The sequence below is a fragment of the Erpetoichthys calabaricus genome, chromosome 4 (genome assembly GCF_900747795.2).
Source record: "Erpetoichthys calabaricus chromosome 4, fErpCal1.3, whole genome shotgun sequence".
NCBI classification, from domain to species: Eukaryota; Metazoa; Chordata; class Cladistia; order Polypteriformes; family Polypteridae; genus Erpetoichthys; species Erpetoichthys calabaricus.
Window position 1 is genome coordinate 62,289,818 of NC_041397.2, and position 27,713 is coordinate 62,317,530.

Genomic DNA, 27,713 nt, shown 5'->3' on the forward strand with positions numbered 1-27,713 from the left:
TGTGTTGTTTGGGCGGCACCTACTGACTCTGGGAAGCCGCCGCGTTTTGGGAAGCCGCTGCGTTTGACTCTGGGGCGGGCGCCACGGCGCAGTACGTTGTGTTATTTGGGCGCCACCTACTGACTCTGGGAAGCCGCTGCGTTTGACTCTGGGGTGGGCGCCGCCGTGTTTTGGGAAGCTGCTGCGTATGACTCTGGACACCGGGGCGGGCCTTTGACTTTGGACTCTGGGGCGGGCAACAAAGCCGCAGTGCGCATGTGCCTCGGTGCATCCGCCGTGCATAAATTAACTGTGGTTTAGTAATATAGATTGTAACAAATGAATCAACTGAAAACACCCAAGAAAGCTCATAAGTTTGTTTGGCACACTAAATAAAACAGTGAAATGTGGGAGTTTCTGAGGGAAAATAAAGATCTATGGCCAACTGCTTCACAGAACTGTTTATGATGTGTTTGTGATATGACATTCACAATCAAAAGACAGAAACAAGAATCTTTATTTAACTTTATGTTTACAAAATGATGAGTTTTAAAACAAGAAGCCAAACTTTATTTCTGACTACAAAGCTGAGGAGTTCATCACTTCTAACAGCTTCCAACCTCATGGCATTACACATAAGACAACTTGTATGAAGAAACACAAATCTTTTAAACCATTTGTAGCATTTTATCCATCATGTTACATAAGAATCTTTTAAGAAAAGGAATGGGCACACAGGAACAGACCTGCCCAAGTCTGATTGTGTACTGGTTTAAAGTCAGTTGTAATTCAAAGACAGAAGTGATGCACAATATTTTGTGCTGTTTATGCGCTAACAAAACACACTAACAAATGAATACATTAATCTCTAAGTCATAAATATAAATTAGTTAAAAAAATAGATATATATCTTAAATGATGTTGTGCAGATTGATGTTGACGTGAAAGAAATGGTTAGGTGGCTCATAGAAAGAATGTTGTGAAGCATTACAAATACTCAATTTATGCCTTTAAATTTGGCATCTTTCACATTTTCCTTCCCAAGGATTTCCATTTTATGTCATTCAGTGATAACAGAACACTTTTAACAAATTTACTATGTAACTGGTATGATACCGTGATGAAACTAATCACCGTAAAGGCCAAAAATGTCAATTTGATTTCCATCACAGCATCAGTGCACAAAAGCAAACACACAGAGGTTTCCAAGACTAGAAACACGCAGTCCTGAAAATTCACAGTATAATTTCATACAGACACTAAAACCGGTCCTGTATTTGGAATGTGTGGTAGTTATTATTTTCAAAACTTCTAATATAAAAATGTTTATGACATTACATTTAATATTTGATATGTATTTTTTTTTTAAATAGAGGTCCTCAATTTGTTTGCCTTCAGGTTCATTGAGTGGATTATCAGCTCAGTGGGTTCTTCTTCAGGTAGTCTGGAGTCTTAGGTTTACTGTCAGATATAATTGTGCTGTGTGTGTGTGTGTGTGTGTGCGTGTGCGTGTGTGTGTGTGTGTGTGTGTCCTGCAACAGAGTGGAGCCCTGCTTAGTTGTAACAGCTTTGCCCACTGCTGCCAGAATTCCCTTCAGTCCCTTTGATTCTGTGTCAGGTTCTTGCTAGAGATCCATTACTGCAATTTCATTAATAGTTTTTCTGTTTCTTTTCTTTTCCATTGAAATTATTTGGTTCCTTTAATTAGTGAAGTTAAAATGAAGATTGCTGACTGGAATGATTCTGCTGTTGATAAAGGAAAAGGAACCAAATCTCTGTCCAATAATACTTCAGGCTTCTCAATTTAATTACCTGCGAACAGAACTGCAAAACTTTAGTCAGCAAAAGGGCAGAAAAATAAAATGGGGGAGAAAGTGTTTAACTGGGGTTGAAATTTGAAAGTGTTTTAGGCATCAACCCCAAACAAGTTTGTCTGGGGGTCTGTGGTATATGTGACGTGTTTCTTTGTTCAACTGCACGCCACCAAACCTCACTCTCTTACTACAATCCTCTAAAAGCAAATTTTAAACTAAATTGGCTCAAAGAAACTTTTGGTTTCCTGAATTATATTTTATCTTTCCAAAACATATTTTAATTAAAAATTTAACAAAAATGAAAGGCCTTGAAATTTCATTTTAAGTGTCTGTGGTGTTTCCTGCCTGCAGTTATTTTATATTGACTTCAGAGGAAGGTTTTCCCGTGTATGTCACAACAACCTCCTTAAAATAAAAAGTTTTCAAATCATGGGGCTCTGAATAAAAATGTCTAAATAAAGTATTTATCCTCCCATGCAAAACAATCGGTGTACTTTACAAATTTATGTTTCTGAAACTGGAATTTCTCTATCGCAAACTGTTTCCGCAAGATAATGGATTCAGTGAAAAATGCCATTTTTAACTTATTTTAGGAATAGGTTAAATTTGTTTTATGGCATTTTCTATGCTCAAAATATTATTTAAAGTGTATTTTGAGCTGAAAATGGCAGTCTTCCTCGTTCTTGAAGCTGGATGAGGTGGAAACAACCCAAAATGAAGTAGTTACTACACATTGTTTGCTCTCAATCAGTATTTTTTTTCTTTCCACTTATTCCTTCAAAATAGACAGGAATTTACGTTTACAAGGTTATACGGATGCCTTTTTATTGTCCAGATGAGAAAAAGTTGTTTAAATTGTGTCTACAGAAATATGCAAGGTCAGGTGGATCCATCCATTTCCTTGGCCAAGTTAACAGGCAAGCAAACACTAAAAGAATACACACCAATAATGTATTGTAAAAAAATAGCATGTGCCATAGTTTTCTTGGAAATTCAAGAGTGGAAAATTATGAGGAATAAGTTGAGCTTCTCTCTTTCTACAGTACCTAACACAAGTCTTTAAAAAATCGATTTCCTCTGAGAATAGGAGAGCCGTTTCTGATGAACATGGGGAGACGTTCCACCAGGACATCGCTCATTTGGAGAGACGTTACAGTGGCAAGTGGAGGGAGTCTGTGTTGGCACCCTTCTGCTGGTCATTCCACCATGAAACAAATATGAGGAAAACAAATACCAGGTGACTCCATTTTGTAAATAATGTTTATATTTAAAACAATTCTTCTTATGTAATTTATTATTTTTCAAGTCTAAATAATTAATTTTAAAAAATTACTTTTTTCCCTAAAATAGAGATTTTTTTTTAAAAAATTATTTTAAACCTTCATCTCTCAAAAACTGGATGTGGTAGAACAATTCTGTCGCCTGATTTGGATTTGGAACCCACAAGTCTAAAAAAACACGCAGACGAGCAAAAACATTTTGTTTTTCTGGTAGACTTTGTGATTACTTTGTAATTTTCTTTTGTTTCTTCTCCTTTTCGTGTTGCCCCCAGGGGACGGTGCCTCCTAATATTGCAGGTGGATTAGCATCTGAGCCCACCCATGAGGCATTCACAGGCCCCAGTCAAGGTGAACACTAAGGTTATATTGTTGTGTTTTGCTTTTAAGATTTTTGGTGTTTTTCCCCATTTTTGGGATAACCTCGTGATTTCAAATTTTTCTCGTTTACGATTACCCACTTCTGTATTAGACTTATTAAATCTTGTTTTGAGGATTGGCAATGAGTTTCTCTATCTTTTTGTATGACTAATTTTACATTTTTAAGAAAGTCTTTGGATTCTTTTTGTTTTTAAGAGGCTAGGTTTCTTTTCTTTGTTTTTGTAAGCCTTTCTGATTTTTGCCTTAATTTTTGAATAAAGTCATCTTTTGTTTAATTTCCTAGATTGTCTTTTCTTTTTCACCTTTTCCACAAATCCTGAACTGAATTAAGCAGGTTTAATAATGGAAAGATCTTTGCATTACACTAGTAAGTCACCTATAACGGGGTCGCCAAGTCCGGTCCAGGAGGACCACCGTGGCTGCAGGTTTTCATTCTAACCCTTTTTAATCGAGTGCCCAGTTTGTGCTGTTCATTAATTTCTTGTGAATTCATTTTAATTGAATTGCTTTTTTAAGATTTGTTCTCCTGAATTTCTTCATTGTTCCTTTGAATTGCTTCATTTCTTTCCTTAAATGGCACCCAAACAGAAATGAAATATAAAGTGAGGGAGCCAACAGAAGACCAACTAAGTCAGGGCTTCAAACTCCAACCAATTTCACTCCAAACAGCTGCTTAATGAGGTGCCAATTCCTGTTGTTAATTAAACCAGTTCTTTAATTTCGTGGCTTGTTGCTGCTCTCGTGGTGCATTAGCAGACATTTCCAAAATTGTTGATTTTCTCTTTTCTAAGAGCCCTGATAAAATGTTTTTGGGACTTGAGCAGAGCAACATTCCTGAGACCTTCATCTTTCTTTAGTTTCAGATATTGTGTGATGGACACGAGTTGTTTTGGCTCATTTTGTATCTCATTATTGTTTGACTGCTAATTAAGGAAAAAGGGTCTGAGTCTTCAAGAGCAAATCAGTTAATATTAGTTTAAAAGACATTAATTAGCAGCAAAAACAGGTCACTCATTCAGAAAAGGGTTAGAATGAAAACCTGCAGCCATGGTGGTCCTCCAGGACTGGAGTTGGCGACCCCTGATCTATAAGCTTGAAGTGGCGCATGCTGTATGTTGGCAGACTTCATTGCACACTGATGTGTGTCATTTATTAGGTCACTATAGTCTATGTGTCCATCCTAATTATGAACCTAAAGGATAAGGTGATTCCTGGCAGCAACATGCGAAGGCAGGCGCGTGTGTGTGTTGGCATTAATCAGTCCCAGGCTACTCTCCAACATGTGCCTTGTACCTAACCAATATGGAGACTCCAATTAATGTAATGTGTTTCTTATTTATGATGCTGATGGAAGCAGAAGCACCTGAAGAAACCCCACACAGACTGTGAAAACTGCACACAGAACGGTTTCTGCTGTTGTGAGGCAAACACCATTTTGCGACTATACCGTTAAGCTATGGACATGCAAAATTTCATTTGGTGCAATTCTGAACTATGAATTGGCTAGTGATTCCAGGCCGGAATTCTAGGTGTTGTTCAGATAATCTATTCATCCATTTTCTGAAACCAGTTTTTCACTAATGGGTTGCAGAGAGCCAGAGTCTATCCTGGAAGCAATGGCTACACCATAGGAATCAATGATGAGGGAGTCAGTAGTCTGCTGTAGGACACACACCCACAAACAGCCATACAGGCCAAGTTAGAGTCACCAGCTCTCTTAGCCTCCATATCTATAAGACATGGGAGGGACCTGGAACATGAACATGATGAATTCTAAGTGGATAGCTCGTCACAGAAAAAGACAAGGCTGGGACTGAATCTCTAGTCCCCAGAGCTGTGACGCAGCACTAACAATCACTGAGCTACCACACTGCCTAGTCATCATTATGCTAAATCCTAACTGCTTATTTTGGACTTTACATATTTTCTAAATTAAACATGATAAAATTATGAAGAAGGTGAAGTAAACACAACCAATTGATTTTTTGTTAAAAAAAAAAGAATGAAAAGTTTGTTTACATTGAATTACATCACATTATACAGTATATGCTACATCACATAAATCCTTACTACCTAGTGGTGGGACAAAAGTCCCTAACATTTTATCCAACAAAAATGTAAAGTAAGGATAAGGCTTCCCATAATAATGAACCAGCTTCATACAGTAGGCATAAATACCGGCACCCCCCGGAATATGGAGAGAGAAACTGCAATGACCAATTATGATCGATCATTATCAAGGCAGAGGCACCGTGTACAGAGCTATGAATTCTTCACATACTGTAAGTTCCTTTGCGACATTACCTGAAGGTGTGGAATGTTGGTTGTAGTTAATAGAACATTTTCTCATATGATACCCAGAGTGCAATTAGTTGCATTCTGAAAACTGCACCCACAGATCCATCGATTGTAGGTAAGACAATTCCATTTTAATGTACCATTTGAGGAAATAAATCTTAATGTCCCACAGGGACTAAATAGCTGCAGAGGTGCTGAACCCTTCAAGGTACTCTTCAGGTACTACAGTGTGACCATAAATAAGCAGGAGAAGATAATGTCTCACAGCTTCAGGTTTCTCTTGAAGGGCTGAGTGACGGTGACACAGCCATGATAAATGAGGCAGCGAGGCATGGGGGGCTCCTCTGTAAATTCTCCTGAAGAAGGCTCGAAGCTGAATACCTTGTCTGTGCCCATTCCCTGTTCATTCCTGCCACCAAGAATGTACATTTTGCCATTGCAAATTGCCATGCCACAGCTTTCCTGAGATGGGGAAAAAAGACATATGATTAGTAAGTTATGTGTTCTGTGAATTGCTAAAATACATACTTTCAATTTTAAAATGAGATAAAAATATTAACCCTGTCAGGCATGTGCACTAAGAAGTGTCTTGGGGGTCCTAATCAGAAGCAATAGGGTTTAAGAGTGGTGAGACATTAGTGTTAAAAGCCTTACTCTTCTCACCTTTAGAGCAAAGGAAGAAATTGAGGAAGAACTTTGACGCCATTTCCAGTGTGATGTCTTAAGTGCTGCCCTTTCCTCTACCTCCACTATTTAAGAACAATGCTGACCGAAAGTCAGGGTCCAGTATTGAACTGATACTCAACAAAGACAGAACTCTGTCCTTGGAAGCACAATATTCAGGCTGAGACCATAAGGTCATTTTGGATTTGCAATAAAAGAGGACTTCGCCACAGACACCATGACGTCATCTGTGTCACCTTGTTTGGTTTTACAATATTTTCTCAAATTTTTTTTGCATAATTTCTGGATTCTATTTACCTCTAAGGACTTTTTTTAAAAGTGCTCAAAAAAGTGTAATTTTTGAGATGAGCAATGGAAAGAGAACACCTTCAGCCTATTTCTCTGATATCATTAGTTCTCATTTGTTATTTGTTACATCATAGAACAAAAAGGACATCACAGTCATGACTCAGCCCCAAGCACAGAATTCCTTAGTAGACTCAACACCATCTACATCCAGACAGTGTGTAGAAGCAATCAAGAAAGCTAATAGGAAGTGAGGTTATGCATCACGCCGTGTCAAGTCAAAGGAGGTTACATTTAAGCTTTATAATATGCTTGTGAGGACTCACCTGGAGTACTGCATACAGTGTGGTCTCCATATTACAAAAAAAGCACCTAGCAGAGTTAAACGAATGTCCAGAGAAGAGCGGCTGTGCTGATTCCAGGACTAAGAGGTATCAGCAATAATGAGGGATTGAAGGAGTTGAACCTTTCCAGTTGAAGGAAATGAAGATTAAGAGGACACATGACTGGAGTGTTTAGAATTACGAAAAGAATTAGTACAGTGGATCTCAGCTGTTAATTTAAAATAACAAGAACTGGGGGGACGCAATTGGAAACATGTTAAGAGCAGATTTTATTCAAATGCTAGAAACTTTTCTTCAAGCTATGAACCTTAGACACATGGAATAAACTACCAAATACTGTGGTGGAGAGTAGGAGTACAGAGACCTTCAAATCTCACCTTGATGTTATTTTGGAAAATTTGGGTGAACAGGATGGACAAGCTGGTTGGGCTGAATGGCCTGTTCACATCACAATTTTTATATGTTCTAATGATCTCATCTCAACTGACCCTCTCCATAAATGACTTGACCCATTCTTATCTCCATCCATTATTAAACCTGCTTAATCCAGTTTGGGGTTAGGGGGGCCAAAGTGGGCAACATTATGTACCAGGCAGTAACAAATCTGAGGTTTCAGTGAGGTACAAGATCATTTAGAAATCTTGGCAAAGTTGTCAACCTATACATTCACCAATACCACAGGAGAGTTTACAGGAAGAGCGGCCATCTTACCAAGGGGCCGGGCAAAGTCACAGCTTCACTCCACAGATTCTTTTCTGGGACATAGCTATACATTTTTTCCATAAGTCCACCAACAACATATATGGTTTTGTCAAGAGTGACAGCATTCAGGCAACGCAGGTAAAATGGAGTAGGGGCCATGTGAATCCATTTATCTTCATCTGGATCATAGCACTGAACCTGACAGAGGAAAGATAAGAACCAAAAATAAAGATTGGAACCATTCTGTTGCTCACATGACAAATAAACAGGACCCTGAACTCTATTCAATACTTCCACTGTTCTCAATTTTATTAACAATGGACTGAACTTAAAAATGAGCAAACTGATACAAAAAATAAAACGAATGAAAAAGTAGATGAGAAAAACAGTAATCAGGATTGAAAACCAGACTTTAGCTTTTAGACATGTTCATCCCTGAACGAAATCTGTCTTTCTGGTGTGATGTCTCTGTGTGTCCGTGGCACACTGTTCTTCATCAAACTTCACACTCTTACTACAATCCTGAAACACACTTGTACAACATTTTGAACAAAACCAGTTCGAAAAAATGATTTATACTGGTTTTATTTACAGGACGTGACTAAGTTTTCCTTTTCAAAAAAATATTAAACAAAATAAATATCTCCGATGGATGCATTTTGCATTTACTTCAGAGGAAGGTTTTCCCATTGATGACATGAAAACTTTAAAATAAAGTTTACAAATGATGGGGGCACTGAATAAAAATGTTTAAAAAGCACTTATTTATTTATTTATTTATTTTGTAATTCTCAGCTGTTTTCTAACAATAGAAGAAAGCCTGACATGTCTTCCTAGCTTTACCTCATTCATCTTCATCTCTGACTTTCATAACATTTTCACTTCTTTATAAATTTAGACCATGAAACACAGATGAGTTGACATTGAGAGTGATCAGAGTATAAATAAAAGTTTTGTAACTCCCTTAAGGCCAATTTGTTAGACCTGCTTTAAATGAATTGTGAAAAAAAATTTGGTTCATAGTGTTCAGATGCCACAGCGCAGGCTCAAACAAACTGACAGACTATCTCCATACTTAATGAAAGGCCAGTAAAACAGGCTAACAAACTAAAAGGCTTGACTTAACACTGGCAGGAGCTGGCAAAGACACACGGCACTAAAAACAGGCCTGCAGTCATTTCCCTTCTCAACTCGTAATTAGGCCTAAATAGAATATTTCAGTTATCCTGGAAAACCTCATTTTTCCTTCCTGTCCTGCTCCTAGACTTACCTTCATTGTAGGCAGCTTCCTGAATGTTCACTGCCACACTCGTGGGTGTAAGATGAAGGCTAAACCTGAAAGGTCTTTACAGTCTTCAGTAAAACAGTTTGAACATTTCCTGGCTTGGACTCTCTTGATTTGTTTCACTGGATGGTAGCCATGCACTCTAGTGATCAACTAGCAAATTGATGGCCACTTCTCCTTGCTGAGCACTAACAAGAGTCTCAGTTCAACCCTGAGTTTAAGTAATGCTATTAGTGAGTATAACAGCTCACAAATAACTAACCTTTATTTTTAAAGTGAACGTTATCCCAAGGTGCTTTGCAAATACTGAGCTACAGCACAGTTGGTCAAATATTTTTTTCTTTTATAGTTAGAGTACTGGCAAGTTAAACATCCCATTCATCCCATTTAACTGTGAGCTGTGAAGCAAGGACTGTGATGTAAAGTCAAATGCAGCAGTCAGTAGGAGGCACTGTCAGATTAGTTGCATTACTGCCCTACCTGGACCCATTAAAAATGCACAATATTTTATAATGGTTTAGTTTATTTATTCCAAAAGTTCTGCACAAAGATGGTCCATAAGTATGTGGACACAATTTTCATAAATTTCACCATTTACACCATCATAATGGAACTGAAACAAAGCCATCAAGATGTGATTGAAGTGCAGACTTTCAGCTTTAATCCAAGGGGTTTAACAAAAACATTGTATGAGCCGTTGAGAAAAGAGATTTTTATACATGGTCCCCCTATTTTCAGGGGCTCAAAAGTATTTGGACAAACTAACAATCATAAATGATTTGGTTGAAAACCCTTTACAGTCAATGACTGCCTGTGTCTGGGACCCATGGCCTTCTCTAAGTGCTGCGTTTCCACCCTACTGATACTTTGCCAGGCCTTTACTGCAGCTGTCTTCAGTTGCTGCTTGTTCATTAGACTTTCTGCCTTCAGTTTTGTCTTCAGCAAGTGAAATGTATGTCTAGTTGGGTTGAGGTCAGTTGATTGACTTGGCCTTTGAAGAACATTCCACTTCATTGTCTTAAAAAGCACTTGGTTTGCTTTTGCAGTATGTTTTGGCTCACTGTCCTTCTGTACTGTGAAGCATCATCCTATCAGTTTTGCAGTATTTCTGAATTGAATCTGAGCAGACAGTATAGCCCTGTACACTTCTGAATTCATTCTGCCAGCAGTCATATCATCAGTAAACACTAACGACTGACTTCCATTCACAGCCATGCATGAGAATACCATAAAACACCTCCGCTATGTTTCACAGATGATGTGGTATTCAACAGATCATAAGCCATTTCATTTCTTTTCTCCATCTTCTCTTTCCAACATTCTGGTATATATTGATCTTAGTTTCCTTTTGTCCAAAGAAAATTGTTCCAGAACTGGACAGGCTATTAAAAATGTTTTCTGGCAAAGTTCAACCTGTCCCTATGTTTGAGGCTGACCAGTGGTTTAAACCTTGTGGTAAACCCTCTGTCGTTAATTTCATGAAGTCTTCTCTTGATTGTAGACTTTAACAATGATAGGTCTACCACCCGGAGTGTTCTTGGTTTAGATAAACGTTGTAAAGGAGTCCTTCTTCATCAAGGACAGAATTCTGCAATTATCCAGAACAGTTGTCTCCTATGGTTTTCCAGTCCTTCTGGTGTGTTCCGTCTTTTTAAGAATGTACCAAATGTATCAATCCTGGTGTTTCTGCTGACTCTCTAAAGGGTTTGTTTTGTTTTCACAGCTAAATGATGGACTGTTTTTACTTATATGGACAGCTCTTTGGACTTCATATTGAGAGTTCACAGTGACAGCTTCCAAATGCAAATTCCACACTTGGAACCAATTTGAGACCTTTTACCTGCTTAATTGTTAATGAAATTGTGAGAGAACTGCTCCCACCTGGCTATGGAACAGCTTGGCAGTCAAATGTCCAAATACTTTTGAGCCCCTGGAAATGGAGGGCCTATGCAGAAAAATGGCTGTCATTCCTAAATGACTCATACAATATTTTTTGGTAAATCCCTTAAATTAAAGCTGAAAATCTACACTTCAATTACATAATAATTGCTTCATTTCTAATCCATTGTGGTGATGTACAGAGCCAAAATTATGAAAATCGTATCACTGTCCAAATACTTATGGACCTAGCTGTGGATGGTGAGGGGGCTGAGTTAACACAACATGATCAACATCTTACATATTGTCACTACAACATGGCAGCTGTCTTAACTAGTGTCACTGCAATGACATCCCAGACACGTGGTAGCAATGGAGAACTGTCGTCAACAACAGCATAGCTGCAGCCAAGTGAAAATATGAGAAATGGCAGCGCCCACAATGAAAATCAAAACTGAAGATGGCAGTGTTGTGACTTCACCAAAGTAACAACACAGTTGAAATGAAGATAACATTAAAAAATACTTATAGAAATGAAATTTACAGTGCCTAAAACATAATATAACATATAGTTTTTTTTTTTAGTTCTTTTGACTTGTTTGGCTAGCACTTTTCCTCATATTTGGCTATTCTGGGTATGACTTCTGTCTCTTTCTGGCCTTTGTTCTTGTCTATTACCCATTTTAATATTGTTGCTGTTTCTCTTAACTGTCTGCTTGTGACTTTCTGCTTTGTCTTTGACAGCTGTCTGAATTATAATTTCTTTTGACATGTGAACGCGTTTTTAACTGGTTTAATGCATGATGTTTAATATGAGAAGGATGCACTGAGACGGCAACCACAGGCGTAGTGAATGAGAAGCAACAATGAGCCCTAAACTGGGCACCAGCCGTCACAGAGCAGAGTCAAAGCACGATTCCACATGATCTATTTAGACAATCCAGTTTACTTAATAGTACTGCATGTGAGGTAACCCACATGAACGCAAAAACAAAAGGTCAAACAGTGAGAACCCTAAACAGGGATGGAAATGAAGGTTAAGACACCAAATGGTATCCCATGTGCAATCCTCAAACTCCATATTGACTCTGTTTAATCAACATAAAGTAAAAACATTGTTGCACCTGCATCACATAAAGATTAAAACATATGCTAAACAGTTCATAAATTTAACACTCATAGAAAGCCATACCTCTATTCACACACAAAAAAATACTTTGTATTGTGGCTCAAAAAGTCTTGTAATAAAGTCCGATGGCGGATGTCTTCCTCCAGTATTGTTACTTGCTACTCTATAAGACATGGACACATTGCTCAGACTCATATGGCTAGCCCACTTACTTGGTTTGTATTGGTTTGATCGTTAACAGCTCCACCAATCACAAACAGCTTGTTGTGGCATGTGGTGACAGCAGCGGAGCTCACACCCTCCAGCAAAGCAGCAACAGGACGCCATTCATTGGTAAAGGAATTATAACATTCAACACTGGCCACTCGGCCATTTCCATCAAATCCTCCCACTACATAAATCTGCAAGAAAAAAGAAACAGATTCTTTATAATTTTGTATATGCACTGTACTATGTTTCACTGATGTCAAACAGTGCAGACCTATACACTGAAAAAAGCGAAATCTAAGCAAGTGAAAAGATTTTATATCAATCCATTGAATCTTGCTTTCCATATTGAAGGATTTATTGTCGTATTTGTGTATAAGATTTTTAAGCCTGTTTAAAGAAATCTTATCAAGTACATATTTCTTACCCTATTGGTAGATTTTTTTTGTAAACAAAAGTAAAATAACTTCTGTTATACATTGTTTTTTGTCTAGTTTTTGCATATGCATCTTTTGCAGTGTTTTAACTTCACTACGTGGACAGAATTCTAAAGACACAGTAGTACCGGCCTACAAACCATTTTCAGGGTTAAAACTAAATTTTCTCTCTTGCATATAATAATATATATGAGAATTTTTAATTCATTTCCCATTCATATCAACCTATGAGAATAAATAGTTATCTTGGAATTCGTGCATCTGTATGTTTGTGATTCGATAGAATGTGAAGAAGTGAAGAAGAACCTGATTATCTGGAGAATAATAAAAAAACAAACCAGCCTTTGTTTGAACATCTGGACCACAGTGGCCCCTAAGGTCTGAACACTTCTAATGCAAAGCATTTTTCTTAATTTAAAATAAAGTACAAATCTAAAGATTTAATGAACACTGTCACACATTTGCGCATGGGAGGCAGCTGAAGGGCTCACAAACGGATAATTCCATGCCAGACCCGTGGGTGGCAGGGTGCACTGATCCTCCCTCTTTTTCATCAGCAGACCAACCACGGGAAATTTCACGTAGACTCAAGGATGTCACTTCCAGTCCCGATTACATCACTTCCGGTTCAACGCGTAATGATGTCTCTTCCGGTTCTGATGACATCATTTCCGGTTCCTGTCCCGATGACATCAGTTCTCTTGCCCGGCTTTTTATGATTGTTCTATTGTTGGACTGAAGTCTGTTGAGACCTGTTCTATGGAACCAACCTTTCCATTTTGGCAGCCTAATTCAAGCAAACTGGCGGCTGCCCCCAAACCTCTTCCTGTGTCTGTCCAATCATTTCATAATACTCAAATCATGTACTTCTAAATGTTTCAGCAGTTTAAAAAGGATTAGCTATTGAACAGAAAACTGCTAAAAGAACAATTATATGCTTCTGTCTTTTTTTTTCATAGGATTATCATGTCAGTCCTCATGATTTATTAAATAAAGTAAAAAAATCCAAGCAGTTACTGTGTCACACCTTGCCTTGAAGTGCTACCATTTTGTGCCTCCATCGCCCTTTGTTCAAGGGTGCAACTTGAACCCATGCATCGAGCTTTGACATGTACCTCCACACAGCCTTGCTGTTGATATGGCCACCTGAAAGAGCAAACGACACATCAGCGGATAGTTAGTTTTGCATTTCAAAACTGTTAGTTGTAGTAGGTTGTTGTACCGTGTTAGCCATTATGGATGCAATGAGAAGTGAAGCAAAATGACACCTTTTATTGGCTAACTGAACAGATCTTCCTACCTGAGCTGTCTTGAAAGCTTGCATATTGTAATATGTTCAGTTAGCCAATAAAAAGTGTCATTTTGCTTCACTTCTCAAAGCTGTTAGTTAAACTTTCTCATTTACGTATAACGGTGACACACCTTGTTCTGCACAGAGTAAGTCATTTTCATTCTACACAGTGTCACGAACGGGTACGCAGGGGACAGCTTAAGGACTCCAGCATTGTAATTCCCCGCCGCTCCAGGGGTGGGCATTGTGTTCTAATACCTTTTCTCTTCCTCCCTCCCTCCCTGCTGCAGACTGGAAGATTAATGGCTGCAACACCACTGATGTCACTTCCGGTGTCCACCCACCTGGACCCGCCTCTTCCTGCCGGTAGGACTTAAACCCGGAAGATCTCCCACCTTGAATCAATTCATACTTAGACTCATATCTCAGAAGGTTCTCACGATTATCTTGAATTCCTGTTTGTTGTTTCGCCAACAATTATATGGGGTTCTCCATTTGGTGCCCCAATTCTTTATGATCTCATTTGTCTTTTGTTACAGCATTTAACCCAGAATATTCAGAACAATAGTGATAAATATGCATTAGAATCATATTGTTTGTGCTGTTGTGACAGACAATACCGGCTAAACAACATCAGGACTCTTAATAATGGCTTAGTAAAGACACTTTTTATGACATACCTGACACATAGATGTCGTTTTGAAGTGTGCATACTGCAAATTCAGATTTTAAACCCCCTGGAACAGTAGCAGCTGCCGTCCACTTTTTTGTTTCAAAGTTATATTTTTCAGTGCATGAGAGTTGAAAGAATCCCTTTTTATCACAGCCGCCAATGACTACTAACATCTCAGTCATTCCTAAAAATCTAAAACACAAATATCCAAGTTAGTACCCTGCATAGATGGAGGAAGAACATCTGCTGATCCAAGTGCTAAATTACACAACACATTCAAAGGACAACTCTTTTCATGGTGGATTTGTTGATGTAACCATAGACAGTGGAGCACACTTTCTCAATACAGACTAAGGCTTTTATTCTGAATGAATATGATGAGGAAATTTATTCATTTCCTGTACTGCTTATTCCAGTTAGAAGTGTGGTCAGCCAGAGCTTTATATAGCAGCAATGAGGGAAAGGCAGGAGGCCACCCAAGGTACGGCACCTACTGCAGGGCACAGTCAGCTACAAACTCACAACAAACCACACTGGGCAAATTTAGAGACAACTATTACACTAATTGCACATCTTTGAGATGTCCTTCAGAAAACTGACTGTGCCTTTGTTTTGCATTCTGTAAATTCTGTCATTTACTTCAGCTCTATTCCTAATTCTGTGTTTGTATTTTTTTTTGTAATTCTATCACTCCACGTGTGACCTAAGGGACGAGCCATTAGCTGTTCCTGATTATGTTGTTCCACTCACTTGGTACTCCTTGCTTGTCAGCATGCGTATTTGCTTTATTATCTATATATATATAATTCACTAAGCCGACAGGGCACGCAAGACAACCATGGGATATGCACGACATAGCCACGCCCAACAACTCTAAGACCATGGGATACGACGACAACTCACAGAGCCACGCCCACCAATTTCTAAGAATTCACTAAGTCCATGGCAAGCAAGATGCACGCAAGACAGAGCCACGCCCGCCAACTCACAGAGCCCCGCCCACCAACAATTCGAGCGAGAGTTAAAGCATTTGCCAAGAATGATTTCATTAATCAAGAACAAAAGTCGGAGGTTCGAAGACGATCACATACCATCGTAGTTCCGACCATAAACGATGACGAGTGGCGATCCGGCGGCGTTATTCCCATGACCCGCCGGGCAGCCAACCGGGTAACCAAAGTCTTTGGGTTCCGGCGGGAGTAAGGGTGCAAAGCTGAAACTTAAAGGAACTGACGGAAGGGCACCACTGGGTGTGGAGCCTTTCGCGTAATTTGACTCAACACGGGAAGCCTCACCTGGCCCGGACACGGAGAGGATTGACAGATTGATAGCTCTTTCTCGATTCTGTGGGTGGTGGTGCATGGCCGTTCTTAGTTGGTGGAGTGATTTGCCTGGTTAATTCCAATAACGAAAGAGACTCCCTCCTGCTAAATAGTTATGCGACCCCCGAGCGGTCGGTGTCCAACTTCTTAGAGGGACAAGTAGCTTTCAGCCACGTGAGATTGACCAATAACAGGTCTGTGATGCCCTTGGATGTCCGGTACTGCATGCGCGCTACACTGAATGGATCAACGTGTGTCTACCCGGCACCGAGAGATGTGGGTAAGCCGTTGAACCCCATTCGTGATGGACACCGGGGCTTGCAATTGTTCCCCACGAATTCCCACTAAGTGCGGGTCTTACACTCGCACTGATTAAGTCCCTGCCCTTTGTACACACCCTCGTCGCTACTACCATGGTCGGGTGATTTGGTGGATTATATATAGAAAAGCAGCCGGAACTGCAAAGAACAATGAAAAGTCAACGTGGCTCAGAGGTGCATGTGGACTGTAGCAGAGACGAAAGCGACTGAGGCGATGTTTGGAAAATGAAAAGTCAACGTGACTCACAGGTGCATGTGGACTGTACACAGACGAAAGCGACTCAGGTGAGGAGTTGGGTGTGGGCACATGAGCAGGCAGTGCGCACTGAACAATGACTAAGAGATGACTAAGAAATCAGCAGACTAGAATGGCGAGGGGGCTGGGGCGGAGGGGGCGGAATGGGCGTCCTTTCCCTCTCCCCCCGTTCTGCCCTCCGTGCCCGAGCGCCGTCCAGCCCCGTCCCTCGCTCTGGGAGGTGGAGGCATGACGGCGGTCCTCCAGTTTTCAGTCATGGACAATTGTATGTTGCCCTCTCCAGAGTTCCATCTTTTCATTCACCTACAGTCGTATCCTCAAACCCACCCCATTTGGACAACTGTGTTCACCCATCAATACATAATTATGAGGTGGATATTTGGCTTTGGACCATTTTGCTTTATTTCAAAATTTAGTAAGATTTTGACCTCAACACTTTTGCTCTTGGGAGAACTTTCACAGTAGTTTTGATTTTTTTCTCCTATCCTATTTATGTGTTCTTTGTTTTCCTCTTTGAAGACTGATTTTGGAATATTTTGGATTTTTTATATCTTTTTTCAAATTTGGATTTTCTTTTGATATTTGCTAAAATGAATTAAATTTTAAGGCAAGGCTTTGTCATTTGTGGTCCAGGGGTTTATCAATTCCCCTCTCACCTTCATGAGTTTTCTAGGCATCAAGAATTTTTTAAGTTTGTAGGCTTTAAACCTTTTTTTTGAAGGATTCCAGCCTTTTTGAATTGATTAGGCCTAATCATAACAAGGACACCTCATACTACTAAGCTGGGGGTAACGAGGTGCAGCAGTTAAGGTTTTGCACTTTAAACCCAGAGGTTGTAGGTTCAAATCGTGTTACTGACCCTGTGACCATGAGCATGACACGTCACCTGCCTGTGCTCTAACTGGAAAAACAAAAGAAATGCAGCCAATTATATCTCAAATGTTGTACATCAACTTGAAGAAAGGGGTCAGCCAAATAAGTAAATCTAAATGGGTAAAACTGACTGGACCAGACCCCTATAAAAGGCAGAGCTACCAGGCCACCTTCGCTCCTCTGTTCTCCTTCTCCCTGTGGAGCATGAGCTTCAGAACAGGACTGTTTGGTGACCTGACTTTAAAGAAAGGAAGCATCTTAATATCTTATCAAAGACATTGTCATTTTATACAGCTGTAGGCAGCATTGACCAAAACAGAGGAGCTTGGCAGACACATGTACATGGCCACACTCACTTATCCTTCATGAATTTGCAGTTGATAATTAAATCCTCAGAGAAAACCCACATGAACTCTAAAGGTTACTGGGCTAAGCAGATACTAAAGGAACTGATCTCAGATTATATGAATAACATCTTAAATTGTACACAATGGGGGATAAAAACATTTGTAGAACTGAAATCTGGTACAGTGTTGTATAGTACAGCATGTTCTATATAAATCAGAGGACCTTATCCAGCATGTTAGAATGAAATTTGGTGCAGACTTTAAATTCAAGCAGGACAAGTGGGGGCAGCAAAAGCAGTTACAGCTATGCCCCTCCTGGAAAGTTGAGGTCATGTCATGGATCCCATTTGCTGTAAAGTGAATGTCATTCTGCATGCACCAAAAGCTGGAATCCATCCATCCACTTCACAACCTGCTTATCCAGAGCAGGATCTTGGGCAGCTGGAGTCCATCCCAGCAAGCATTGGTCACAAGGAGGACAGGGTTCCAGTCCGCTGCAGGGTGAACAGACTCCCTCACATACTCACATAAGGACCAATTTAGAAACACCAATGCACCTAACCTGCATGTCTTTGACTGTCTGGGGACACCAGGAGGATATCAATATGGACCTGGGGAGGACTTGCAAACTCCATGCCTGGAGCACCTAGTGACGCAAACCCTGGTCTCCTTGATGCAAGGAAGCTGCACTACCAGTGTGCTACAATGCTAAAATACGGTAAACCTAAACATTCAATGTCTCAGAAGCCAAAGTTAGTTTTATAAATGTATGACAGGCTATTAATTTATAACAGTTGTCTTGTGAATCACTTATTTCACTGTTTGTCTGCAACTGCTGATTGTTGGTTGTGTATAAGTGTTGTTTTTGGCTGTTTAAGCATCAAAATGACAGCCTCTGTAAATAACTAATAAAAGTTGATTTTTGTAGGAAACAAAAAATCAGTCTGTGGGAAAATGACAGGAACTGGCAACTGGAGGACAACTGCCTCCATTCTTGGTAGCAACTGGTAGAAACCTGGTGAACCCGGGACCTCCTCTACAGCTTTCCCATTATCAGGGCAGCTGATGTAATTTTGTATATTCATTGGACTCAGTTATATACCAGTATATACTCAATTTGAAATGTTTATGTGACATAGTCATGATGTATTGTTATTTATAAGTATTGTAAATCAGGGAGCACTGCAATGTGGAGCAGGGTGAATAGTAATATATTTTTGTTTTCACATGATACACTAGTACTGATCTAATTTTATTTTTCATCATATATTGTGTTAGTGTGGGTCACCCGATCTCCTCATTTTATTTTTGCAGCTGCTCTAAATGGATTTGATTACATATACCCTAGGTTCTTGTCTATAAGCCGGACTCATGTATAAGTCGGAGACCAAAAATCATACGAATTTTTAAAATAAAATCGTATCATAGATAAGCCGGACTCATGGATAAGCCGAACGTACTATAACCTATAACTAATAGAAGGGAGGGAGGTCAGTGGTCTCACTCGCACCCATTTAATTTCTTTAAGGGGGGAGAGAGTGTGAGATATTGGCGTCTCTCTCACTCCCCGCATGGCGCGGTTGGAGCGGCCGGAGCGCGTTCTTTCTGCTCTGGGCGTCGCCGAGTCAACACGCGCGCGTAGCGGTCATTTAAATTGTGATTTTATATGTAAGCATATTTAAATATATATCGCGGATTTTTTGCTGGTTTGCGGATTTCTGCGGACAATGGGTCTTTTAATTTCTGGTACATGCTTCCTCAGTTGGTTTGCCCAGTTGATTTCATACAAGGGACGCTATTGGCAGATGGCTGAGAAGCTAGATTGCTTACTTTTCTCTCACTCTTGCGCTGACTATCTGTGATCCTGACGTATGGGGATTGAGCAGGGGGGCTGTTCGCACACCTAGACGATACGGACGCTAGTCTAAAAATGCTGAAAGATTATCTTCACGTTGCTATCTTTTGTGCAGCTGCTTCCTGAAAAGACATGCTGCACAGTGCTTCGCATACTTAAAAGCTCGAAGGGCACGTATTGATTTTTGACTGAAAAACAAACTCTGTCTCTCTCTCTCTCTCTCTCTCTTCCTGCTCCTGACGGAGGGGGTGTGAGCTGCCGCCTTCAACAGCTTTGTGCCGCGGTGCTTCGCATACTTAAAAGCCAAACAGCCCTATTGATTTGTTTGCTAGAGATTGTTTTCTCTATCTATGTGACATTCTGTGCTCCTGACACACACTCCTTTGAAGAGGAAGATATGTTTGCATTCTTTTAATTGTGAGACAGAACTGTCATCTCTGTCTTGTCATGGAGCACAGTTTAAACTTTTGAAAAAGAGACAAATGTTTGTTTGCAGTGTTTGAATAACGTTCCTGTCTCTCTACAACCTCCTGTGTTTCTGTGCAAATCTGTGACCCAAGCATGACAATATAAAAATAACCATATAAACATATGGTTTCTACTTCGCGGATTTTCTTATTTCGCGGGTGGCTCTGGAACGAAACCCCCGCGATAGAGGAGGGATTACTGTATAAGCCGGATTTATGTATAAGCCGATATTCTATTTTTTCATTTTCACAACTTTTTTCCTTAGATAAGCCGCGGCTTATAGACAAGAACTTGGGGTAATTGTACCATTCAAAGGTCAGTACAAGCCACAATAATAAAAGTTCATCCATTCTTAAAGCCTACTATTTCTAGAGCCGGAGAATCAACAAATACAGGGCAGGAGCCGACTCTGGACCAAATGCCCAACAAGTGCAGTTACACTCCTGAATAGAAATTGTTCCCATCACTATGTCACACAGTGATGGCAAAAAGAAGCTGAATTTGAACTACTAAAGCATATATCGCTTCAACATCTATATGTAAGCTAAACACCCATAACCTATGAGAGCTCCAATTCATTAAAATACTGTCTTTATAAGAAGAATTATTGTTCATTATGACAGACAAGGGGGGGCTCCGACCCCTGCTCGCTTCGCTCGCCTACCCCCGGCGTTGGGTATCCTGAAATACATTAGTCGAGCTCGTTCGTTTTGGAGCCGTGCCCGCTTTGCCCGCGGCATTTCAGACGTGCGTTGTAGGCGCCTGCGTTCATTGATTTTATCCAGGTGGGCTCGTGTTTGTATATCCGTCAGTCAAGCTCGTTCGTTTTGAACCCGTGCCTGCTTTGCTTCCGCAGTTTCAGATGCGCGTTGTAGGCGCCCCGCGTTCATTGATCTTATTCAGTTGGGCTCGTGTTTGTATCGTTGAGCTGTATTGTGTTTGAATTTGGTGTAAAGCGTTCAGCGGTTTGTACAATCCCAAGCAGCACATTATTCCTAACTTCACTCCGCAGTAGTGCCACTCACAATATGGTGGTGACGCCTGCGCCTTCACTCCGCAGTAGTGCCTACCCCCGGCGTTGGGTATTCTGAAATACATTTGTCGAGCTCATTCATTTTGGAGCCGTGCCCGCTTTGCCCGCAGCATTTCAGACGCTCGTTGTAGGCGCCTGTGTTCAAGTGTGGCTGTGTCGGTAGTCGTTAGCTATGGGCGTGTTGTTGCTTCATTTCTCATTCACGTCAGTTGAGCTCTTTCGTTTTTGGGCCGTGACTCCTTCGTGCACGGTGGATACGACTTCGCTTGCGGTTTATGAGACGTGCGCTGTACGTCTCATGGTCCCATCGCCGTGTACCTGCATCCATGCCATCCGGTTTACCATTCTCAGTTAGTAATATGGATGTGACAGGCTTTGTAATTAGTCAAACATTGCCGGGGTAGAAGGAACTACAGCATGTGAAAGGTTGGGGGAATGTCCAGCAGGGACTGTTTGTGACTAAAGAGGTGCCATCATAGGTGCATTCAGTTCTGTGATAGGATGTGCAGTACAATGGTAGGAAAATTGAAGGGGAGATCAGGCCACAGCTCATAGGTAGACTGGGTTGTGGGAGTTTGGTGACTACAGACGGACATTTATAGTGGGAGTGTAGATTGGGGCTGCAAATGTATGATTGTGTTTTGACAGATCGTTCTGCCTTCAAGTCCCATGTCTGGTTGTAACTAATGGTATAGCGTTTGTATGTTCTTCCTGTGTCTGCAGAACTGACCCTCTGCGAGTGTCGATGTGTGTGTGAGAGGATCTTTTGATGGACTGGCATGCCGGCCTGCTCTGGAGACCCCTGTAGCTCTGAAATGGACTAAGGTGGGTCTGTGAATGTTCTGCTTTGTTATGGGTGTATGAAAACCCTGAAATCATTGCATGTACTGGAAGATGTTTTCTGCTACTGTGCTTTTCACCTACTGTACTTACTGGAATGGTTGTGTGACTGAATGCTTGTCTTGGCATTACTCCTTTCAAAGAACTTCGTAATGTGTAACAGAAAACTGCTTTTTGGCATTTGGCAGGATTCCAAATTTTTCTTCACTGGAAATCTGACTCTTACTTTGAACTGACATATAGCTACCAGATTGCATTTCGTGGAACTTAACATGGGTGCTGATGTCTCTAACACACCATCCTGTCACTGAATGAGTGTTTTTATTAGCACTTATACAATCAGAGTCTGCCATTTTCTGTACCTAGATTTCCCAGTTTTGGGATCTCATGGCTGGATTCTTCTTTTTCATCATTTTTTTTCAGAAAACTTAAAAAAGACTAATAGGGCAGAGATTAATACTGCTGCCAAGTCACTGTTTGTCACCATTTGCCATTGTGGGTCTTCTTCTAGTACTCTGCTATCATCCTACATCTCAGATATGTGCAGACTAATGAGTCCCTCTACATTAGCCTGATGTCAGTGACTGTGACTTGCGCTGAACACTTCCCGTTTTATTATTGTATTATTTACCGTATATACTCGCGTATATGTCTGGTCTTAAAACCCAAAATATCGATCATAAAATCAGACCCTGACTTATATTCCGGCTCAAAAATGTGACACTTAAGTTTTTTTTTTTTACATCTTCTTGCCTCCTCCAATGTCACATCAGTTTCTCAGAAACATCGAATTTTGTGGCAGCAATGAAGTTACCAATTTCTTTTGCCACTTCAACGACTTTTAATTTAAAACCAGCTTCATATTTTCTTCTGATCAAACGCTCCATTGTAGATAAGTGATGCTCTTACGATAAAGATGTATAAGGGTGTGAGATACAAAAGCACAAAACAGTGCAAACGTCACTTTGCAATAGTTTGGGTATTACTGTGTGGTTCTCGTAGCCACAATACATAGAAAAACAGGCAGTGTGCTCCGTGGTTACTCTCTCAGGTGGGCGTCCGCATATCATAATCTCTTGGACCAATAGCGTGAGTTTTCCACATTCGGCTTATACAACCGACATTATAAAATACCAGAAATCATACGATAAAATCAAGCCCCAACTTATCCGCGGGAGAACTTAAACGCGAGTATATACGATAGTTTTGGCCCACTGTGGCCCTCCACTGGAATAACAGGTTTGAATAATAAATGGAAGAACAGATAAAAAAACTCAAATCCTGCATCTGCACCACTAGTCCAGCATGTGACCATGAGAGAGCCACTCAATATGCTACTCTTAAAATTGAACAAATATGAAAAAAATGTATAGGGGTTAGCTATGGAGAGCAACTATACAGAATAAAGGCTTTGGTTGTCAAAAACCACCTACTTGCCTTGAAACAGATAATTACTTAGTCGTTGAGATCTTGAAGTATTGTACCAGGGATGTTTAAAAAGTTTCCGCACTTTTATATTTTCGTTGGAAATTGTGAAGGCAGGAGGAGCAGTAATTGGGCATTAAAAAGTTGGTATGACGCTGGGAAAATTGCACTGCAAATGAAGGTGACTATGTAGAAAAGTGATGTCATTCGTTTTTGAAATTCTTAATAAATAAGATTAAAAAAAGAGCGGAAACTTTTTGAACGTCCATTGTATATACAGGTAGCACTACCAGACTTCTATAAAATGTGTAATGTGTACATAATGTCAAAGTTGGACTTCGTTCCACTTTCACATTTCAGATCTCAAGACTGTACAAGCTTAATGGCGACTCTAAATTGGCCTGCTTGGGCAAGTGCATCCTCTCCAGGATTGGTTCCCACCTTTTATTTGATGATGCCAGAACACACACTCAGCACCTATATTTGTGTTAAGGTTTGAACATTAATTAGCCTGAGGGAAATGTCTGTAGTTTGTGATAATAATAATAATAATTTATTACATTTATATAGCGCTTTTCTCAGTGATAGTAAAGAACAATAATGAGAGTTAATCCTCAAACAATTTAAGAGAACATCTGTCCATCCATCAAGTTTTTAATCTTCCTTTTCCCAGCACAGGACCACTGACAGTCTGAGCCTATCCTCCATCATGCTGACATGGGGAGAACATGCAAACTCCACACAGACACTACCCAGGGTGGGATTTGATTGTGGGGCTGCAACAAGGACAGTTTGATAAGTCAAATAAAACCAGACTTACCTGCGAGGATGGGTCCTTGCAGACATGACTTCATTTCCAAAAATATGATATCGCCGAGCTTCTTGAAGTAAGGGCCAACACTCCTCAGAGTTCATGATAACTTCATCCATTTCAATTTTATTAACAAAATACACAGGGTCAAGCAAAGGAAGCTGAACTAATGCCAGTAGGTCCTTCAGGTGCGCCTTTCTTGCAGGAACATCATGGTGAAGCCATCGAATCACCGCATCGACAACAGCCTCATGTTCAACTGTGAGCCGTTCGCTGCAGAGAAACTCAACGAGCTCCACGTCTGACAACAGAAGGAATTCCTCGTGTTTGAACACTTCAGCAAAATCCTCAAACAAAAACTTGGTGCATTTCTCAGTCAGGGTGTGAACAGAGAAGGATCGTGCTAACTTGAGAATTCCCAGGCAGTTGGAAGGATCAATTTGCTTTTCAAGAAATCTGACACAAGCATCACGAACGACATTTATCTGCAAGAGATCAGATGCCAGAAAAATTGACTCCACATTATCCTCATGGATGTCCACTTTCCCTTCATACATAAAATTTAATAAGTCCTCCATAGTGGATGGTGAAATATCGTGGATCTTCACTTTATCCTGGCAGCTCTCTTTCAAGTTGCTGTGAAACATGGCCCGAAAATAGACACTGTTGGCTGAAAGAGCAGCTCGGTGGCAGGGGAACTCCACTGTGCCAACCTGAAGCACCACGTCTGTAAAGATGCCATTCTGCCTGTAATTGTTCAAGACCTGCAAAATCTGCTCAGCATGGCATGGGCCTGAACAATAGTCCACGTGCTTCTTGGTCTGCTCCATCTGCATTTCAGATGAATTTCCAAACCCCATGCTGCAGCAAAGATGGGGGTTGATTCTCCAAAGATGTCTGAGCAAAGAAATAAGAAGAGTCGCACATAAGGCATTCTACAATGGACCTTAACACATCATTCTAATAAAGACTAACGGCACCAGCAAAGAAAATAAAATAAAATAAAAAAATGTAAAAATGTATTTAAACTTGGGTAACATTAACGGCACCAGCAAAGAAAATAAAATAAAATAAAAAAATGTAAAACTTAATTTAAACTCGGGTAACATATAGAGTTTGGTCTAAATCCGTAACAGATTTGTCTGTTCTTCAAACCAGTACTGAAAGTTACATCCTGTGGAAAATGCACTATATAAAACAAAGATTTACATCTTGCAGAAGACACATGTACTCCATACAGGATGAACGTTGTAAACTCTAAAGCCATCCCTCCGTCCACAATCAAGATGGCTTAATCCAGTGCAAGGCCGGGTACTATCTTGGTATCATCAAGCAGGAAGCTGCCTTGTACGAGGTGCCCCTCAATCATTTACTCACACAGGAGTTGCCAAGTAAACTCACTGGGTACTTTTCTGGGATGTAAGAGGAGAAATGGAATATCTTAGGAGAAACCTACATAGACACCAAGAGAATGCAAAACTTTAAGTGGACAGGGATTTGAAACCACATTATGGAACTCATCAGCACTAACCACTGTGTTGCCCACCCCATAAAATTTAATCAAAATATTTAGCTGCAAAATGAATACATTTAAGATATTAAATGAACTTACAGATATACTGTATATATTGTCACTCATGTGCAACTAGGGATCACCTTCCTGGCTCTGCTGAGGTAAGCTATACCACTCCAGGATGAGAGGGGGCGCTCACACTAACTGTCGCTTCTTTTCTACCCACAACAGCCAGAGCCACTTGGTGGGGTCAACAAACCCTAGCCTTTCTGGTTGGGGCACATTAAAACTGGACAGTCCCCTGAGGCTGATGTCTGACTTTGGACCCGGCCAGAACCCAACCTGGAACCAATGTCCTGGGCCTTCCTAACCTGCTAAAATCCTTTATTTCTTGGGCTATTACACCACCTGCTAAAATCCTTTATTTCCTAGGCTATTACACCATCTTTTTTCGTTTGTACCTCCATACATGGTTTTTGTTTATCCTGTGTATGAAACGGGGACAACTGAGACAACAAGCGGCTTGTTATAGTCTGTTCACGGGTCACAATACTGTATATGAACAGTACATAGAGATAGTTTCCTATGACAGTATTTAACAAATTCACATTGACAGATGGCTATGAAAGACACTATACAACATATCAATAGATAGACAGCTATGAAATGCACTATGTGATGCAGTAGACTGATAGAAAATGCACTACAAGATACATAGATATGAAAGACACTAGATGATAGATACTGTAGTACATATATATGATAGGCATTAACTAATAGACATAGATAGATATGAAAAGCACCATATACTTAATAATCAGACATTCAGATGTATATGAAAGGCACTACATAATATGTAGATAGATTAGGAAAGGCACTATATAACTGGTAAATAGATAGATATGAAAGGCACAAGATGATAGATAATTAGACAAACAGGTACGAAAGACACTGCATAACAGGAGATGCTGATATGAAAGGCACTATATAGATAGCTGTGAAAGAAGCGATAGATAGATAGATAGATAGATAGATAGATAGATAGATAGATAGATAGATAGATAGATAGATAGTATAAATTATGTCCATGTCTCAACTTTCTCCCACTAGAACAGCCGCACAGCTTGTTTAGGTAACTCATCATGTATTCATCTTCTGGTTTCTCGCTCAGATGCTCGAACGATTTACAGCCCTTCCAAGCGCACACCCCAAGAGAGAATGGGAGCGGGAACAATAAATCAATGGGAATAAAAATATCTTGTTTCAACGAAATAAAGAATTGCCATGCAGAGTATGTATGTATAAATTTACTCATTTTGATTCGGAAGGTTTCAGTGATACAGAAGCAAAATCTGGGGAGACCGATTTATATCCGTACACAAGAATAGATTCATTAATATTTAACGAACCCATATGCTTAAAAGTGGGCTCAGTTTCCATTTTTTATGTTATTATCGAAAAGTAACTCGATTTTTTTTTTACATTTTCGCCATTGCCTCCCATTACGAAATCATAGAATACATAACAAAAGTTCTCTGATGCTCCAGATCCCCCTAGAGCGCAACATCACACATGTCGAGAACAAAAGAGCGCTGACGGCAGCCGTAACAAAGGTGCTCTCCGAACCAGAACGAAGACGTGGAGGTGTCTTTATTGTTATTGTTTTGGTGTTATAGGTAGAAACGTCATCCAACGAATGTTGATGTTATACAGCTGCATTGACCGATGCTTAAAGTAACCCTAAAGCAATTGTAATTCAAAAATAAGATAAAAAGCAAATAATCGAACAAACAAAAAATCAGTATTACTGTAATATATAAAAAATCTCGCTCCAAGAAGCAGCACATATTTCTTGCCTTACCCGTCAAACGGCCAATGTTTCCTATTTTCTCTTGTTCTGCCTTCTTGTTTGTGCCCAGGTGAGCTAAATTCTACAGACGGTGAGCCTGCGCTCCTGTTCCTGTGTGCGCGTTTGCTGCCCGTGAA

At 40.2% G+C, this 27,713-nt stretch overlaps 1 protein-coding gene across 1 annotated transcript; it reads right to left on the reverse strand.

Moving 5' to 3' along the window:
• Positions 1–478: 478 nt before the first annotated feature.
• klhl35 (kelch-like family member 35) lies at positions 479–27,713 on the reverse strand. The gene is made up of 7 exons (XM_028799527.2): positions 27,589–27,713; positions 24,224–25,111; positions 14,672–14,856; positions 13,728–13,846; positions 12,269–12,457; positions 7,774–7,962; positions 479–6,211 (listed from the first exon to the last, which is right to left on the reverse strand). The coding sequence occupies exons 2-7, from the start codon at positions 25,072–25,074 to the stop codon at positions 6,011–6,013; spliced, it is 1,734 nt and encodes a 577-aa protein (XP_028655360.1). The 5' UTR covers positions 25,075–25,111; positions 27,589–27,713; the 3' UTR covers positions 479–6,010.

What these genes read in the sequence shown, in the direction of transcription:
- klhl35 (XM_028799527.2), bottom strand. Translation starts at nt 25,074, where the DNA reads ATGGGGTTTGGAAATTCATCTGAAATGCAGATGGAGCAGACCAAGAAG. An exon ending in GCAAGGACCCATCCTCGCAG is followed by an intron (nt 14,857 to 24,223) that starts GTAAGTCTGGTT and finishes TTTGTGTTTTAG; the next exon opens with ATTTTTAGGAATGACTGAGA. An exon ending in TGGTAGCACTTCAAGGCAAG is followed by an intron (nt 12,458 to 13,727) that starts GTGTGACACAGT and finishes TTTTTCTTGCAG; the next exon opens with ATTTATGTAGTGGGAGGATT.